General features: G+C 35.5%; 1 protein-coding gene across 1 annotated transcript in view; it reads left to right on the plus strand.

Annotated features, from left to right (window-relative positions):
- Window positions 1–20,462, plus strand: part of atp1a3a (ATPase Na+/K+ transporting subunit alpha 3a) — a 31,802-nt gene that overhangs the window by 2,005 nt on the left and 9,335 nt on the right. The window contains exons 2-10 of the mRNA XM_026289556.1: window positions 7,729–7,845; window positions 8,130–8,189; window positions 11,607–11,810; window positions 12,453–12,566; window positions 12,860–12,994; window positions 13,572–13,689; window positions 15,727–15,995; window positions 18,781–18,979; window positions 19,641–19,885. Of these exons, the coding sequence (XP_026145341.1) occupies window positions 7,729–7,845; window positions 8,130–8,189; window positions 11,607–11,810; window positions 12,453–12,566; window positions 12,860–12,994; window positions 13,572–13,689; window positions 15,727–15,995; window positions 18,781–18,979; window positions 19,641–19,885 (1,461 nt within the window). The remainder of the gene's footprint in view (window positions 1–7,728; window positions 7,846–8,129; window positions 8,190–11,606; window positions 11,811–12,452; window positions 12,567–12,859; window positions 12,995–13,571; window positions 13,690–15,726; window positions 15,996–18,780; window positions 18,980–19,640; window positions 19,886–20,462) is intronic.

The following is a 20,462-nucleotide window of genomic DNA, read 5'->3' on the forward strand; positions in this document are numbered from 1 at the left end:
TCTTAGCACCGGAAGGAAATGGAGGTGAAAGAGTAAAAGTACAATGCTTTCTTCTACTTTCAATATCCACAGCTGAGATGCCCTTGAGTAAAGCACTGAGCCCCCAGTTGCTTCCTGGGCTGCTGTATGTGTGTTCACTACCCACTTGTGTGTGTGTGTGTGTGTGTGTGTGTGTGTGTGTTCACTACCCACTTGTTTGTGTGTTTGTGTGTGTGTGTGTGTTCACTACTCCCTTCTGTGTGTGTGTGTGTGTGTGTGTGTGTTTGTTCACTACTCCCTTCTGTGTGTGTGTGTGTGTGTGTGTTTGTTCACTACCCCCTTCTGTGTGTGTGTGTGTTCACTACTCCCTTCTGTGTGTGTGTGTGTGTGTGTGTTTGTTCACTACCCCCTTCTGTGTGTGTGTGTGTGTGTGTGTGTGTTCACTACTCCCTTCTGTGTGTGTGCACTTGAATGGGTGAAATGCAGAGCACAAATTCCGTGTATGGGTCACCATACTTGGCCTACACACTACGTCTTTGTAATACATTTTAAATGACAAAGAATAAAGAAGGCCAAACACATTTAATTAAACATGAAATTATGAAGTATTAATATTGAAATTACATTTTCTTACTGAAATTGTTTTTTACTAACAGTATAATGTACTTCAAAAATCTGCTTCATTTACAACCTAATTTTTTTTTACAGTGTACAGAATGTAGTATATACAGTATAATTTGTGTACAGTATTCATTTTCGCGAACACCTGTATACACTCATAATAATGTACAGTGAAACTGTTTGAGAAACAGTATCTCTTCTGTAGCTCGGTACACTTTCAACTCGCAATACTTTACGACATTACATGATTTGACTTTAATATTTATGTAAAAAGGGCAACAGTGGACCCCATTAAAATAAATTATCATTCATGTTTTCATAACTGCTGGCCAAATTCAAAAACTATACTAAAATTAAGTCATCTTTTATGCAACTTGCGTATTTTGCATATAGAGAGGATCGGCTCTGTGTTAACTCCTAAATGGCTATCACTTTGTAGGGAATAGTGAGTGAGAAATTGAGTGATTTACATTTATTCATTTAGCTGACACTTTTATCCAAAGCTACTTACAACTGCTATATATGTCAGAGGTCACACACCTCTGGAGCAACTAGGGGCAAAGTGTCTTGCTCAGGGACACATTGGTGTCTCACAGTGGATTCGAACCCAGGTCTCTCACACCAAAGGCGTCTTATCCACTGCACCAACACCACCCCTCAGTGATTTCAGACATAGTAAGTGCAAAATATAGTATCCCACAATGAACAGATACTACATACAGTGTAGTACAATTTGCTAGCAATTTCTGAGTGAAAATTGATTCTACACCAAATTTTTTAACTCAGTAAGTTTTAGAAATAAAAAGTAAATTAGTTTTATTTCAGAAGTAAAAATTTAATTAATTAAATTAATTGAATCAAAACTGAATTACATTTCTCCCTGAGTTATTAAAGTTCCCGTTATTCGCGCTTTTTTTAAGCTTTGATTGTGTTTACAATGTGCAATAAAACATGTGTTCATGTTTCGGCTGATGGCTTCCTTGTTCTATGAAGTCCCTCCTTCAGAAATACGTAACAAGTTCTGATTGGCCCAGCGGTTCCTGTGTTGTGATTCGACACCAGCTTAGAGCACGCGGCCCTCCTGGAAACGTGATTGGACTAGAACACACGTACTGGAGATGTACTTATAATCACAGGAGCGTTTTTACCGACGAGATGCGCATGAAAATCACATTCGTTTTTTTGCACAGCCCTACCATCTAGTTAACAAAGCTAAACAGTGTTGCCCTTTGTGTAATAAGTTACAGAAACTGTTAAATGCACCAACTTAAATAATAAAATACACTTACCAGTTGTGGTCCATAAACAACACCTTCTCCAGACAAAGAGGGAACTGCTCCATCTTTCAAGAATAATCTTTGTGCGAATCCAGCATTAAACTGATTGAGACTGAGGAAGTTGTCCTCAGCAAGCTGTCCTCAGCAAAATGTGCTGCACATAGTTTTACATGTGGATTATAATTTTCGTGAACCGAGTTAAACATAAATTGTAACCATTAATCTCCAAGTACAGCGTCCCTGGGAAGCCCAAACAAAATGATTGGACTCCGAGATGAAAATAACAGCGTTTCAACGACATGGCAAACACAAACACAGCTCTTCCTTCTTCTCCGTCGGAGCGCAACAAGACCACGCCCCCTGTTTGTGAATTCATGTGGGCGGAGGTTAGTCAAAAAACTGTTTTAGTGACATCATTACTACAGGAACTAGAGGGATGTAGTCCAAACGGGTCGTTCGATGTAGGCAAATTTTGTTAAATAAAATATCTCGCTTGGCATTGAACTTTGAACTTTAGAATTTTACAGATTTTATATATACTCTAACAACAACATTACACACTAACTAAAGTTTAAAACATGGGATCACGAAGAAGGGGACCTTTAATGCAACACAATGATCAATATCTTTATAGTTCCCTAATGTGTTTTATATTTTATTTTTTATGTATAGTATGCAGTATACAGTATAGTGCAGTATGATAATATTCCACTGTAGATAAGGTTCTGAGTTTTAAGTGATATCATGGATGGGCTGATATACAGTAAAGGAGTAAGGTGTGCAGGGCAGGAGATGTGAACAGCAGGCTGTTACCTGGTGTCACCTTGAGAACAGCAGGGAGGCAGTTGTAGGAGGCTCAGGTGCTTGGGGTTGTCGGCAATTAGTATGACGTGAATGTTTCTTGGAGGGTGACTCTGTGATACCCTTGGGACATGCAGCCAAAGACGCAAACCTGTCTGAAGGCTTCAAGGGCACTGCAGGTGATTAGGATGCTTAGAATAGCAGAAATGTCATCTGCTAGTGTGAAATCGGCTTTTTAATGTGGTTTCTTTTGGTTTTAGGCTTCTAATTTTTCACTGTGGTGTCTACAAACATTTTGTTCTGATTATAAATCACTTTGTTGTTTAAGTAAAAAATGGCAACAATAGGCTTTAAGTATCTGTTTACATAACTTTGCATGTTGTAAAACTGATAATTGTGTATCCGTGATTGAGAAACAGACTGGTGGTGAAAAGTCTTCTAATAGATGGTTGTGTAATGGACTCGGTTCAATAGCTCATTCTCACTGAGGGAATTTGGATATGTATGTGTGCGTGTACTTTCCACTAAAGCACACAATCAAGCCTTATTTTTGTGTTGAAGTCCGGGGTCATATGAAGCAAAGCTAGCATACATGCTATCAGTCAATTTGCCAGACGCAGACATGATGTCATATCCTGTGAGACCTTGAAGGTCAGCCAGCAAGCTTGTTTGATTGGCTCTCAAATGTCAATAGCAGGTTTGAATCAGTTTGTTCCATGCCAAGGTTGCTTTATATTTAGCAAACCACAGCAACCACGACTGCATCAACAATCTGGTGTGTGCTAAAATGAATGAAGTTTGAAATGATTATGCAATTAAATTGTAATTACTTAAGAATTTTAGTAGCGAAAATATTATGGCATTTTTAGCGACAAGAAAGTTGTAAAACGTATGGAATAAAAATACAATAGAGGGGAAAGCTATTATGAAAATAGTTACACAATGCAAAAAATTATAACATTTTTGGATGTATAAAATAATAACACTTGAAGTTTACATGTACGCTGGACAAATTTGGTGTCAAAATCATTTTTACAGAGAAATTGGCTGTACATTTCAAACAAAAATAGCAAATGACACATTGAATTAAACAGTAAGTAGAAAAGCTTAAATATTTTTTTGATGAAACATGTACTCCAAAAATCTTTTTTTTTTTACAGTGTACATCACATTTGTTATCAGACACATTTTTTGCTAAAGTAATATTTCACATAAAGAACAGAGATGTTTTAATTCACACCCATGCTTTAGGAATCCATTGCACACTAACATACTGATTTTGCCTTGGTCCGAATTGAATGCATGCACAGTATATTTCATTTCAGGTCATAACTTAGTGCACTTAAATTAAACACCCCATCATTCACTAACTACATGATTTGAGCTTTTCTGTTGCTATATGATGGACCGCGCTAACATTTAATTAGTCATTTAGCCTCAACATTTATGTGTGCTTTGTCTTATTGGCGTCTTTAGCATTGTTATCCAGAAGCAAGGTTTCTTTATACAGGGTGTAATCTGTTACTGTGTGTACAGTACATTGTGTGTTTCCATGTCATCAAGGTCATTAGATGAAGCCTTGGACAGAGATAGAGAGAATGTTTCATCTGGAGCACATTTAGTGATTTAGTTCTTGAGGTCCACTAGCTGTAACTATTAGTTCTCCTAGAGATGAATTCATGAAATGAATCATTTCCTAACCCTCATGTTGTTCTAGCCCTGTAAGGTTTTGTTGTGTGAAACACAGAAGGAGGTTTTAGGCTGCTTTGTTTAACAATCCAGAATGTAAATCATTACTCACCGATGTGTCATGCTAGCTTTGATATCAATGATACAGAATGTTTTTTGGTTCTCGTGTGTCTTGTAACTGGTTGTGAAATGTCAGAATTTAATATTCGCATATTCACATAACACAAATGAGATTTGTTTCTCTCACGTAAATCTAACAAGGAACAATTTCACTCGGAAATTGCTTGTGAATTTTTCTACCAATTACAAAGAAGTGGAAAGTAACACATTCAATTTACCACACATTTTTGAGTTTAAAGGACTATTTTCTGGTAAGATTATGTTTTCTGGTAAATCGTATTTTTGTAAAAAAAAAAGAAAATAAAGGATTGACTTCAAAACAGTTTTTACTTAGAAACATTACTGGAAAATTTCACAAATAATTGCAGAGAAATTGCAAATAACATTTTGAATGAGTGGGGAAAAAATTAAGCAAAGAAAGTAAAATAGCATTTTTTTGTAAAAAAAAAAAAAAAAGAAAGTACTTAAGTAATCTTTGTTTTATTAACCACAAAATATTTTGTTCATGAAAAATATTTTTTTTTTATAGTGTAGTTGTTTAAGTATAAGAGATGATGTAATAGTTTTTGTTAATATATATTTTTATATTGGTTAATTTTAATTATAGTTTAAAAGTTTTTGTGTTTTTTGTGTCTTTAAATATATATCTATGTAATCTATTGTGTTGTTTTGTAGTTTTTGGGTCTCTCTGAGAGAGTGTAATCTTAATCAGGCCTGAGACAAACCCCACTGGATTTACTAAAGTGGAGCAGCTACAGTTCTCCACACGTCCTACGGGACATGAATGTGCACGTGTGTGTGAGCGATGGAGATACAGTGAGGACACAGTGTATCAGTGTCAGGAGCAGCATAAAGATGATTGGACTGCATTAGACAGCAAAGTATGAACAAAGAGAGTGAATGAGTTAAGACAAAATAAACAGACAGTACAGTGTGTTTCAAAGCATCTGAGCGACTGAATGTATGAATAAGAGAAAAGCAGGAGCAGGATGGCTGTTGTTCAGTAGGTTAATCTAGACTGTAAACTGTAGTAAACAGTCTTAATCCTGCACTGCCGTCTCACCCGGAGATAGAGAGAGGAAAAACCCTTGACAGATGGTCAACACACGGCCACAAGCATGCTGCAATCTAGACCTTTTGTGGTTTGTAGTTCTTTGGTTTATTTATTTATTTTTTAAACACCTTTTTTTGCATTTTTTTTAACAAAAGAACTACTGTCCTGTTAAACAAAATGGTAAACACAGCAGAGTTATTTTGCTGTCACTGAGATACTCTTATAGTTTTTGTTAATATTTTTCATTAGATTTTATTTTTATATTTTCTAATTATATATTTTCTCATTTTAGTTAAAGTTTTAGTGATTCGATTTTAATGAGTTTGTAATTTAAAAAAGCTTTAATTAATTGTAATTTCTGTTTTAGTTTATTTTAGTGTATAAAGTTAACTAAATGAAAATGTGAAACGTTGCCTTGGACATTACATAAAATAAAACATGTTTTTAATATTTAATTCTGTTTTATTTTAGTTAGCATTTATTTCAAGTAAAATAATGTATTTACTTTTTTATGGTTATATTAGTAAACCCTTAATAACTCTTGAACATAGCTCATTCAAAACAAGCTGCTACTAAAATAGAGTTTATCTTCATTTAATATTTTCAATACTTCTAAGTCTTTGTTAGGATTGTTTGTTTCCTCCGTGTTTTGTTTTAATAATAGATCCTAAATAATAATCAGTTAACCCTGCGATGAACATAATTAGTATCAAATAACAAATGATAATTCAAGCAATTATTATGTCGAGTTGAACCTTATAATAAACAATACTGACAAATAAAATCTGCTAATAAAAGACAAAATATTTATGACTAATTAGTGTTCATGTTCTGTCAACAGTAAAAGTTCAATAAGTTCATGCAGACATTCTGTCAAATTTGAAATCATATTTTATTCATTTAATAATGTTTCTTTTTTTTATTTTTATAAATATTATCAAGCTGCTTTTACATCAGAATCTTTATGGATGCATTTAATGCATTGCACATTATTATGTAAGCATGCTGGTGTGCTGTAATGGTGGATTTGACAGTAATGCCGTCTGGTTGTGCATGCAAACTAAAATAGGTCACAGAAGCGCACATGGCAGATCAGGGGATGCCACATCAATGAAAGGCTCTAATGTGGATTGACCCTGCTCACACCACCCCTGTATCCCTCATGGGGTTCCTGTTAAAGCTTCACGGCAGGATAGTTGATTTTTATCCACCTGGCATTTCCCCTCTCTTCTTCAGTCATGGAAAGCACCGGTTCCTCAGTTTGTGCCCCGTGTGTCTCTCACAGAGCAGCAGACGGAGCTGAGTGACGCTTAAATATGAGTCCATCTGAGTGTTCATGATAGTGTTGCGGTTTCAGCTGAGACACGTTTTGTTAAGTTCTCTGGTTTATTAAGCTGAACCTGTTTTTGTCATTTGTGGGAGATGTCCTGCTACTCTTTGTGCCTCAAAAAGGTTTTAAATTCCATTTTACCACCATGTAAAGTACAGCCATTGTTTTTTATTCTTTTTATAATGTCTTGGTTTTACAGTCATCATATATGCTAGATGTGTGATGGCAGTAAACATGCTAGAATATATGTTATTTGACTAATAAAAAGGTTAACTATAGCTTTTTTGAAAGTTCATACTGCCTGGATTATGTGTTAAAAATAATAAAAGTTACTTATTGTTTTGAATTCCCACATAGAAATGTAATATATGACATATACTGTATCCCCTATATCAAGAGGGATATTGCCATATATATATTTATATGTTGTGTGTTTGTGTGCATGTACAGTGTGTGTGTGTGTGTGTGTGTGTGTGTGTGTATATATATATATATATATACGCACAATATATCATTTTGTGTAATGTCTGAAAGTAAAAATTTCTAACTTGTATAGGTTAAAACTACCTGCAACATTATATTTTATGGCAAGATAAATAACAACCATGTATGTGAACAGTATATATTTTATTTATATATGCTACTCTATTTATATAAACAAAATTTATGCAAAAAAAAATCTGATTAAGTATGTTTTTGTATTAATGTTCTGTCTTGTATTTACTTATATAGCAACATGTTTTTGTGGGTTTTAGGATGGATATACATGTACATGAAAGATATGTCCGAAAATGTATTACATGCATAAATATACATGCTTGTATCGGCTAGAAAATAATCCTTTTTTTTTCCTGCAGTATGGACGGTCGGACAGCTACCGCGTGGCGACCACGCAGGAAAAAGATGAGAAGGAGTCTCCTAAAAAGGGAAAGGGAGGGAAAGACCTGGATGACCTGAAGAAGGAAGTACCGCTTGTAAGACACATATCATACATCTTCATGTTTTTGTATCAAATTTCAAATGAGTTATGTATTTAATACTATGAGTGACCTATATTGAATAATTGTATATTCTGCGTACTGCTTTGGCAACAGTGCTTCCTAGGATGAGCAGTTCAATGCCTCATAAATAAATGTAGTGCACCATACTGTATTGAATTTCAAACACTACTCTGCCGTGAATCAGATGTAGCAAGGTTGTGGTTCAACCTCTGTGGCCGGCTGACTCTATAGAAACATGTTTGTTTTTTCTCCCCCAGACAGAGCATAAGATGTCAATTGAAGAAGTATGCCGAAAATACAGCACTGACATTGTACAGGTGAGTTTCTCAAATCATGTCAACAAGCCAGATGTTTCATATGATGGCATTGTAGTGCAACATTAAAATAAATCTTAAAACCTAAATACTCTTACAAGAATGAAGCTTTTAAAAATAGCCTCACAAAAGACTTTTTACTATTTTACTAGAATAAATGCGTTGTTTTGAAAATAAAGTCCTAATATTTTAGAGATCAAAGTAGTAATATTTATGGTATAAAGTTAAAATTGTTGAGAATGCATGAAAGTATAATGAGATCAAAGAAGTAATATTCGGAGGATCTTATGAAAAGAAACATCAAAGTGAAGTGGAGTTGAACACTGGTTGTCATTCGAGATTGCGGTTAAGAGGCAATTTCCTGTCTCTCTGTCTGGTTGTTTCTCCTGAATAAATTCAGTTTCCTTCAGAACTGAATGTGTCTGGATGCTGAAGATAACTTGATGCTGATGCAGCAAAAGCCTGATTTCTGTCTTAGTGAATCTTACTCTAAAGTTGAATTGAACTAAATCGTCCATTTCCTTAATGATGAGGCTACTCTGGTGCCCTGTTCCTATACGTTTTTTTTTTGTGTGTGTGTGTGTGTGTGTGTTTCTCAAAATATTTCTACTTTATTCACATAAAATCATATCTTCTGTTTGTCTCCTGGTTTCTGTGATAGTTCACCCAAAAAAAATCCTTTTTTCACACTTGTCATTACAAATCTGTATGACTTTCTTCTGTGGGATGCAAAATAATATATTGTGAAAAATGTCTCTTAGTTTGTTTATTACATGCAATATCATCAATGAAGATTTTTACTTTGCCCCCATTTTATATTTTTTTAAATATTGATGAACTCCCTTTAATGTTTTAAAATTAAGTCTGTATTGTCAAATTTAAATTAATTAATCATAGTAATGGTACAGTGCTATTACTTCTTAAAGTTTATTTATTTATTTATTTTAACATAGCAATAAACAGTGTTTGGAATAACGGCATTAAAAAAGAACGGCGTTAGGTAACGACGTTATTTTTCAGTAACGCGGTAATCTAACTAATTACTTTTCCCGTCGTTACAACGCCGTTAACGTTACTGAACGTTAAATGCGGTGCGTTACTATGCAATGATTTAATAAACTATGCAATCCGAACGCACCCCTGACTCACACAGCGAGTGAGCAGTGCGTTAATGACAAGATAAGCGGTTGTGATTGGCTAAGGCAGAGTCATGTGTTTCATGATAGGCAATCAGAGCCAGTGTTTTTACATACATGGCGGCACACGCGGCTGGGCCTGGCGCCAAACACACACGCAACAGCTACACAGAGATTCGCAGCAGAGATGGCGAGTCAGGAGCAATCCGATGAAAAGTTGGCATTTTCAAGGTGAAGATATAAGCACTACTTCAAATTCATTGTGGTCAAAGGCAAGAACGTGCATGTAATGTGTGCATGTAATGTGTGACGCATCTACAAAGCTAGTGGCCAAAAACACTTCTCTTACAAAGATAATACTTGAAGTGCAGGATAAAACTCTTGCTGTCTGTTGACGTGCAATAAATATTGAACGTTATGTACCTGTCTGTTCTACTCATTTCAATTGACTTGTGAAAACTGCAAAAAAAAAAAAAGAAGTACAAATTCTCTGACATGTAGCAACTTTTTTTTTTTTTTTACAGTAACGCAAATAGTTACTTTCCCTGGTAACGAGTTACTTATATTATAGAGTAATTCAGTTACTAACTTGGAACAAGTAGTGAGTAACTATAACTAATTACTTTTTTAAAGTAACGTTCCCAACACTGGCAATAAAATAGTCATTACTGTACTGCAAAAAAGTATAGCCTGTATTAACCCTTTTTTAACTTTGCTTTACTCGAATTTCTAAGGCCTCTTAATTATCAATGTGATCAAACCTTTCGAAGAAACCCCAATCTACCACATGCCTTCTGTTGTCCGATCGATAGTTCATACTTTTTTTATCAAGTATCCGGTTTAGTATCCGGTTGTTGTTTATGTGTCTTTATGCTGTTGTTTTTATCAAGTAAACAAACAAATAACTCTTACAATGTTTATAATATATAAAGATCCTTGATTATCCATCATATTTTTTTTTTTCCCCACACAAGACGAGTTTTACAGCTTTCCGTGTTTTCAGTAATACACTTGGGGATGCTATTAAACAACTTCTGGAGTACAAAACTTCCCGAACAAAAACACACATGAACAGGACGGAGAAACTAGTGATCTCTTACGTAAACAGATGCATATTAAAAATAATCATCAACAATAGATAGCATTTAAATGAAAACTGCATAATGTTATGGGGTAAAATGTTGATCCAGGAAGTGGTGTATGGCTGTGCAAGCTTTGGAGGTGTTGATGGAAATGCTTTGATAATCATAGTGAATATTATCCAGATTTAGTTGTTGATTAAAAATGTGATTTTCTCATTTTTTTGCTCAAAACTAAACATTTTTATGAAACTTACTTTTTTATTCAAGTGTTGATAAAAATATTTAAAAAAATGCTTTAAGAGAGAATAAAACAGTTTATTTTTATTTATTTTTTTAAGTAGAGGCTTTGATCTTTATTTTGGTGTATTGCATATTCAAATATTCATAGAGGAGAATAAACTGGAGGCCATCAGATTTTAGTGAAAATCATTTAAATCGCTGGCGGTGGCTGGCAACTTTTTTTCAAAAATGCTGGCAGGGAAAAATAGCTAAGAACAAATCATAAGTAATTGTGATAACTGATATTTAAATGCACTTTTATGTATGTTTTAGCCTCCTGTTCATTGATACTGGCACAATTCTCATTGATTTACATTACAAAATCAGAAAATCTTATCTTACTGGTCATATAAATATCAGCATATTTGCTCAGTTTGATTTATTTGATTAATAAAATGAAGGTGTTTTTCTTCCTCAACTGTGGGCTCCATATTCTCCTATATCATATTATATAAGACATAAAAGCCTGATGTATCAGATATGATACTTTTTATTTTTTTATTTTGTCTGAAGCATCAGTTAACTATTTAAATAATAATAATAATAATAATAATTAATTAAAAATATATTTTTCTGATTATTATGTCAGATGTAAGGCTTGCCATTTAACACATTCGCCTCTTCCAAAGCAGCTTAAAGGGACAGTCAACCCAAAAATGTCATCATTCACCCCAAGTTGTTCCAAACCTGCATGAGTTTCTTTCTTTTGTGGAACATATGGGAAGATATTGTGAAGAATGCTGGTTTCCCCATTGAATTCCATAGTACGGGAAAAAATGCTTCACTAAAATGAGCTTATCTGCAGCAACAGGAACTGTGAGCTCAACAAATCTATTCTGAAGGCGCCCTCTAGTGGCAGTGCAGTAGTGTTTGACGTCAACTCTTGAATCAGATTTGCTCTCACACTCTCCTTTCCCCTGAAGGGTCTGACTAATGCCAAGGCGGCGGAGTACCTCGCTCGGGACGGTCCCAACGCTCTCACCCCGCCCCCCACCACCCCGGAGTGGGTCAAATTCTGCCGTCAGCTCTTCGGAGGATTCTCCATCCTGCTGTGGATCGGAGCCATCCTCTGCTTCCTGGCCTACGCCATCCAGGCCGCCACGGAGGACGACCCTGCCAATGACAATGTGAGAACTCACACACTCACAGAAGCATACATTTACACCAAATATGTGTTTCGCTGCAGTTTAGAGTGTGCAAGACTTAACACAGTAATCCCATTCAATAGCAAGTCTTTAATATTTTTGTTTTGTTAATAATTCTGTATTAAATGTGACCCTCTCTGTGAAAACCCAGCTAAAGTCATTTTTTGGTGATTTACTGTTTTCCATATATTCTATATAAAATAATTCTTCATAAGGTAAAGAACATTCTGTGAGAATGTAACATTGATATCTTTATTACTGACTAAGACCATGTCAAAGATTGAAATCATAGTGAAATTAATGGTTGAAATCAGATTTTAATGCATGTTATCTCATCATTAGATCTTGAGACTTCAGCCTGGATTTCACAGAGAGGGTCCCAAATATGATTTATTTTCTTTATAATGCATATGCTTTAAATTTATCAAAAATTATGATAATGTCACAAAATATAAAAGCTGTTCTTCTGACCTTTCTATTCATCAAAGAAACCTGAAAAAATTCTACTCAGCTGTTTTTGGAGAATTTGACCAGAGTGGCTTCTGTTTTGGTTTGGAGCAGGTCAGTGAGCTTCTGAGGAGTTCCTCCACATTATTCTGATAATCTGCTCTCTCTTCTCCACAGCTGTATCTGGGGATCGTGCTGTCTGCTGTGGTCATCATCACCGGCTGCTTCTCCTACTTCCAGGAGGCCAAGAGCTCGAAGATCATGGAGTCTTTCAAGAACATGGTTCCCCAGGTACACCAAATAAAAGTTCTTCAATACCCTCAGTACAGATTCCTAATAATTCAAAAGTGAGAAAGTTTGCTGTGCATATTTCTGGCTGTGCTTCTCAACTCAAAGTCACAGTCGGAGTGGATCAAAGTGAAAACCCAAATAACCATAATCCGTTGATTTCCTCTGTGGTCATAATCCTAATTATTATCTCTGTGAATCCCCCAGACTGTATTAATGCTCCTCTAATCTCTCCTATCTCCTTAGACTCATTAGAGATTGAAATCGAAGTGTGTGTGTGTGTGTTTGGTCCGCAGCAAGCTTTAGTGATCCGTGAAGGTGAGAAGCTCCAGATTAACGCTGAGGAGGTGGTGGCTGGGGATCTGGTGGAGGTGAAGGGAGGAGACCGGATCCCTGCTGACCTCAGGATCATCTCTGCTCACGGCTGCAAGGTACAGCATCTACACAGTCTGTCTGTCTGTCTATCTATCTATCTATCTATCTATCTATCTATCTATCTATCTATCTATCTATCTATCTATCTATCTATCTATCTATCTATCTATCTGTCTGTCTGTCTGTCTGTCTGTCTGTCTATATTTCTTTCTATCTATCTGTCTGTCTGTCTGTCTGTCTGTCTGTATCTGTCTATCTATCTATCTATCTATCTATCTATCTATCTATCTATCTCTTTCTGTCTGTCTGTCTGTCTGTCTGTCTGTCTATCTGTCTATCTGTCTATCTATCTATCTATCTATCTATCTATCTATCTATCTATCTATCTATCTATCTATCTATCTATCTTTCTATCTTTCTGTCTGTCTGTCTGTCTGTCTGTCTGTCTGTCTATCTATCTATCTATCTATCTATCTATCTATCTATCTATCTATCTATCTTTCTGTCTGTCTGTCTGTCTGTCTGTCTGTCTGTCTGTCTATCCATCCATCTAAAACTTCATTATTCTAAAGCGCTTCTGAACTTTCAGACACTGAAACAGCAGTTTGTTTCATATATATTTATATTTCTCAGGTTGATAACTCGTCCCTGACGGGCGAATCAGAGCCTCAGACCAGGTCACCTGACTGTACCCATGACAACCCTCTGGAAACCCGTAACATCGCCTTCTTCTCCACCAACTGTGTTGAGGGTACGGTTGCCATAGTAGCTGCATCTCTGCTCTATTTTCTCCTCCAGGCTCTCTCTCCCTCCCTCTCTCCCTCCCTCTCTCTCTCTCTCTCTCTCTCTCTCTCTCTTTATTATTTCATTTCCTGTTCTTTATGAACTTATCTTCTCAGATCGATTTCAGCTTTTTTATTTCACCCTTTTTTCCAATCTCTTAATGTTTTTACTACCAAAAAAAAGCAGACGAGGAAGCCTCTCACGTCTGCACCCATCTTTCCACTCGTCTACTGCCCACGCGATTGCTCGCACCCTTGTTTTTCACTCGCTTTCCACACATTTCACTTCGTTTTGATGGTAAACACTAATCAGTTCAGATCTGACTGAACAAATGAATAACACTCTGCAGGAGCTGGTGACATTTCCTTCTGTGTAGCTGAATTTCACATGAGGTTTCATCGTTTGCTAATCCAGCCTTTGGCAGGTTTTCTACCTGTAAATGATGATTTATGTTCATTATAACAAATACAACTGCTCATATGAAAGCAGTTCCATGTATAGTTCTTTTGGAAATGACTGATTTCTCTCTCTCTCTCAGTCGGTGTACATGTGTCTGTGGCTCTTGTCAGTTGTGTAATGCAGTTGTTTCGATAGGTCAGGAGATGCTGCATATGGCCAGGCTCAGTAGGGAGCTGTCAGCAGTAGATCCCAGCTCAGCCTCAGGGTGGCGCTCTCCTGCCACCATCTGGTGAATTAGAGCACAGACCTTAAACCATCCCAAAACAAGACATCACATTAATATGTCAGACTGGATATTATATTTAAAAAGAATACATAAGAAACAAAAGAGCTCATGTAAACCATATACATTTTTCATTAAAATATATACTTATTTGGTCATATGTAATATTCAAATAACACTATGCAGTGGTGGTCAATAAATAAACATATTTACACATTCATTTTTTTGGGGTCTTTTTAAATTAACTAATGGGTTTGTTATTATTATTATTATATATTTTTTTTCAGTAAAGAAATAATTAATGAGATTCTATTTTTTATTTTTTTCTTTACTTCTTGAATTCTTGAATTCTGAAAAAAATCTGAAATGTCTCTTGAGCAGCAAATCAGTATTTCAGAATGATTTCTGAATGATCATGTGACACTGAAGACTGGAGGAATGATGCTGAAAATTCAGCTTTTCCATCATAGGAATAAATTGCATTTTAAAATATATTAATAGAACACAGTTATTTTAAATTGTAAAAATATTTCACAATATTACAGTTTTTATTGTATTTAAAAAAAAAAAAAAAGATTTGATGATCTTAAGAGACTTACCTCAAAAACATTGCAACAAAAACCTTACTAACCAAAAACTTTTGAGCAGTAGTGTATGCAGTATATTATATATAATTTGTATTATTTTTATTGCTGTCAAACGATTAATCACAATTAATCGCATCCAAAATAAAAGTTTTTGTTTACATAATATATGAGTGTGTACTGTTTATATCTATCATGTATACAAATACAAACACATGCTTGTATATATTTAAAAAAATATGTCATGTTTATATATTAAATATTTATATAAAATATAAAATATAAGAATATAAATATATAAATGTATACATGAAAATATTTGTAAATATTTATATTATATAAAAAATAAATATACATAGTACACACACATATATGATGTAGACAAAACTTGTATTTTGATGTGATTAATCATTTGACAGTATTTATTTTTATAATTTGTAAGGCAAAATGGGTGATTTCATTTGCCCAGTGATAGAAATATTAACATTACTGCCAAATTACTAAAACTAAGAGTTGTATATTCTGTGTACCACTAGTGAACACACTAATACTACTAAATATTGCAGCATAGGTCACACATGTTATCCCTTCACACACTCTTTGTTCTCACATTATAATATATAATATCAACTTAGATCACTATTTCTTGTTATTTATATTTCATATTTATATATTATATATTTTCTAATATCATCTGATGATTATAATGACGTCCTTCTGTTTTCTCCTCCTCGGTCAGGTACCGCTCGTGGGATTGTGGTGTACACCGGTGACCGAACTGTCATGGGCCGCATCGCTACTCTGACCTCCGGCCTGGAGACCGGAAAGACCCCTATCGCCAGAGAGATTGAGCACTTCATCCAAATCATCACCGGCGTGGCCGTCTTCCTGGGCGTCACCTTCTTCATCCTGTCCATCATCCTGGGCTACTCCTGGCTGGAGGCCGTCATCTTCCTCATCGGCATCATCGTCGCCAACGTGCCCGAGGGTCTGCTGGCCACCGTCACTGTGAGTCACCTGAGGGGCTTGTGCAGTGTCAGGATGTTCTAGTGTGGAATGTGTGTTGGTGTCCCTGCTAATGTTCAAATGTCTTTCTGTGACAAGTACGTGTTTGTTTTTGTTATTTTTCAGTATAATTTGTGACGTGTGTGTTTTTGTCTTTTTTGTTTCTTTATCTTTTGTCCATGGCTTTGTTTGGAATGGACATACTGCATACTGACATACTTCACAGTTTATACTACTGTAGATACTGCACAGTATCACTGCACACTGCCTACCGAGTAAATAAACAGTAGTGTGCTACAATATATTCTCACTATTAAAATCACAAGTGGCAATAGTATGTCAGTCAATTAGAGCTGCAACTAAAGTTTTTTTTGATAATTAATTAGTTGAAGATTATTTTTTTGATTAAAACCCCTATTTTCTTTATTTACATTCTGCCCAATATCCTTAAGACAAATGTGCCAACTGAATGCTATGAAAACATACAGTGCTTAACAATTTATTAGACCACCTGTCATAATACAGAAAACACAAAGATTTCAGGAATCTGTCAAAAAAATGTATTCTAAAAATTTTATTGTAATTTCTGAACAAAGAACAAACTGAAACAACTAAATAGTATTTATTCACCTAATAACAATAATGGCCTCCTTTGCCTTTGATAACAGCATATCTACTTTGTTTATGTACTTTTTGTACTAATTGGGTAAAACACTATAAAGCACTTGACACATTTCTGCCTTTCTTTCACAGATAACAGCAATAATTATATTATAGCATTAGAAATAGCTTACTACTGTCATTCAAAAGCTTACACACAATGGAGGTCTAACCAATACTGACAGAGAAAAAATTACTTGGGTAATTACCAATACTGTTAGTTAAGAGCAGCAGTGGCACAAACCTTACAAAATTGGTTGAAAACCTTACATACATTTGTTTTAATAAATTTGTTAGTCACTTTTGTGAAATAGAAAGGTTCTTCAGATGTTAAAGGTTCTTAGACAAAAATTGTATTCTATGGCATCGTGAAGCACCTTTCTTTTTAAGAGTGTACTACAGTACCATACAGTAGTTCTCTAGTTCAGATATTAGTAGTGTGCCATTCTGAACATATTCCATGAGGTTATATACAGATACTTGAATCTGTTGTCCATCTCCGGGTCATTTGTTCTTCAGTGTATCAGTGAGTGTTGTGGCTTCTGCTCTGTGGTTGTGTGTGTGGTGTCAGTAGTGTTGAATATGATCGTGTGTGTTCTTGAACTGTATTCCCTCTCTCGAATCCTTCATATCTGTGCCTCTTCGTGACTCTATCACTGTCTCTCTCTCCTTCTCTCTGTCTGTTCCTCTCGTTCTCTTCCTGTGTTCTTTTACAGACACTCACTGTTGAAATCCTAGGCCCATATGAAAATCTGAAAAAGTATTACTGTGTGGTATCTGTAGCTGCCTGTGTGAGCTAGTGGCTGCGACACAGAGACTGACGGGGCTCTGGCTGTGCTGTGCCTATGGCTGCTGTGCATATCTAGGCCTGAAACACTCTACGCTTTTTTGCATCACTGCATTCAGAAACGTGTAATTCATAATGCAGTGCAAATATGGATGCTAAATATGCATGCTAAATGCACTGACACTGAGGATGCTGAGACTTTTGGCAAAAAAAAAATTCCTAGTGAAGTTGTTAATGTTTTTTGGACACGACGGCAAATTTTAAGTTTATAAATGTTTATATTATAAATTATATTCTTTTTACAGTAAATGGTAATGTTTTTCTTTTTATTATAAAAAATTAATTGTCTCTTAAAGAAAAATAAGGATATGAAATTTATCGTTAACCTCTTTATTTTCTACCTAAATGTTATGTCCATAAAATGAAATTTGCATGCTTAGCTAACAACACAATTAGTTTTCTTGTAAATTGTGAAACTATTTTGCAATTTTCAACACTTACACATAATAAAAAGTCAGTCATATAATTTATGTTTTTGATGTATTTAAAAAAAGTTTCTTATGCTCACCTAAGCTGCATTTATTTGAATAAACGGTAAACAGTAAAAAAAAAAAACAATAATATTGTGAAAATATTATTACAGTTCAAAATCTATTTTAAGGGGTAATTTATTCTTGTGATGTAAAGCTGAATTTTCAGCATCATTGCTCCAGTCTTCAGTGTCACATGACCCTTCAGAAATCATTCTAATATACTGATTTACTGAAGAAAAGAAAAAAAAAGGCACATTATAAAAATTATAAAGACACAAAAGTAAAAAAAAATGTCCTGGATAGGCCAAACGATATAAATAGTTATTAATGTGATATAGGCTGAATAGAATAGTTGATTAAGTCTCTTGATTTTTGGTTGTCAATTTTTTTTGGTAATTGCATTTTGCATGTTCTTGGCAGCCAAAAATTTTTAAAATAGTGTGTCATATTTGAAGGGTTTTGGATGATAAGAGTATGCACATCTGATCATTTTGGCATTCAATTTGACTCTTCTATCAAGTAAAAGATACATTTGTGTGATTATACCACCGATTTTGATTGGCTCACCTCTTGATCAATAATAAATGCAGACATTGCGTTGAGTATGTTTCTGACCTCTCTGCTTTCTGCTGTGCTTGGCTCTTTTTGATTTCACTCGGTTCTCTTAATGCACGAGGCTGCATTGTCCACAAATAATGAAATGCCACTAAAACTGTTCGCTTCTTTTTCTCTCCACCTCTTTTTCCTTTCAACTTCCTTTTGTTCCACTGCTCCTCTGTTTGGGTTTCTCTCTGTTTGCGTCTCCCAGGTGTGTCTGACGCTCACGGCCAAGCGCATGGCCCGGAAGAACTGTCTGGTGAAGAATCTGGAGGCTGTGGAGACCCTGGGATCCACATCCACCATCTGCTCTGATAAAACCGGCACCCTGACGCAGAACCGCATGACTGTCGCTCACATGTGGTTCGACAATCAGATCCATGAGGCCGACACCACAGAAGATCAGTCGGGTGAGTCGCTCAGGATGCAATGAATAGATCAGTACAGGCATTTAAAATGTTACCAAAGCAGGATTATTATTGTTAAATATAACTAACACCATTTTAAAATGAATCAAAACCAACTGTGAACCAACCAGGAGAAATAAGAAGCTAGAAAAATAATTCAAAATATTATAAAAAAACTATAATATTATTTCTCAAGTAATACTGCACCAAAGATTTCTATTGAACATTATCGTTGTTCTTGTGAACTTTCTATTCATTGAAGAATCCTAAAAAAAATTTATATTGATGCTTTTTACAAAAATATGCATTTTTGTTTTCAACATCGGTAATAAAAATAATCTTTTCTTGAGCGGCAAATCAGCACATTTGAATGATTTCTGAAGGATCATCTTCATCACAGAAGACAGTATTAATGATGCTAAATGTTCAGCTTTGCCTCAAAAATAAACTGCATTTTAAAATACATTACAGTACATAATAGTTACTTTATATTAAGAAATATTTACAATATTATTGTTTTTACTATTTTAATCAAATAAATGCAGCCTAGGTGAATTTCCGAAACATAAAAACCTTTGAATGGTAATGTAGATGTATTGTGTTCTAGCTGTTTTGAGGCTGTTCTGGCTGGTACTCTACTGATCCCGAGTGTGTTGTCTAACAGGTGCGTCCTTTGACAAGAGCTCTGGGACGTGGTTGTCTCTGGCCCGTGTGGCGGCGCTCTGTAACAGAGCCGTGTTTAAGGCGGGACAGGACTCTCTGCCCATCCTGAAGCGTGATGTCGCGGGGGACGCCTCTGAATCGGCTCTTCTCAAGTGCATCGAGCTCTCCTGTGGCTCCGTCAAAGCCATGAGGGACAAGAACAAGAAAGTGGCTGAAATTCCCTTCAACTCCACCAACAAATACCAGGTTTGTTTACTGTCTAGTATCAGAATCCATTAACTTGTTAACATTCAATCAATGTTACTTTCACTTATGCCGAGTTCACACTGTGAGATGTTCAAACTCGTCGGATCGGCGTTGTTTTCACACTGCGTGACTAACTGGGGTAGCATTCAGTTGCTGCTGTGTTCAGATAGCATGATGGATCGGCGTCTGATCCGCAAACTAACAAAACACTCTTGAGAAGATATAAGGAAATAATGCAAGAACGGTGTGTATGAGAACGGAGTTTTCGAGTGAGACTGGATTATTAAAAAAAAATATATATATAGCCCGCAAATTGTCTGTGAGATGATTTCCGGCTGCAAGGAGAAAAAGAAAAACAATTATGCAAGAGGGAGATGCAGGAACAGGGATTGGGTGTTCTTATGCTGATGCTGTGGCTGGTCAAGCAAATGTTTGTGCTTGTTTCTGTATGATATAATTGTTCATATATCTATTAAAGTATTGATATTCTGGTCTATAACTCCTCCCTGAACTTCCCTCTGCCCTGTTTCTTGGTCAGAAATCACTGCACACAGCGTGATTGTGAATCACCAACAGC

Source organism: Carassius auratus, chromosome 19, assembly GCF_003368295.1.
Source record: "Carassius auratus strain Wakin chromosome 19, ASM336829v1, whole genome shotgun sequence".
Classification (NCBI taxonomy): Eukaryota; Metazoa; Chordata; class Actinopteri; order Cypriniformes; family Cyprinidae; genus Carassius; species Carassius auratus.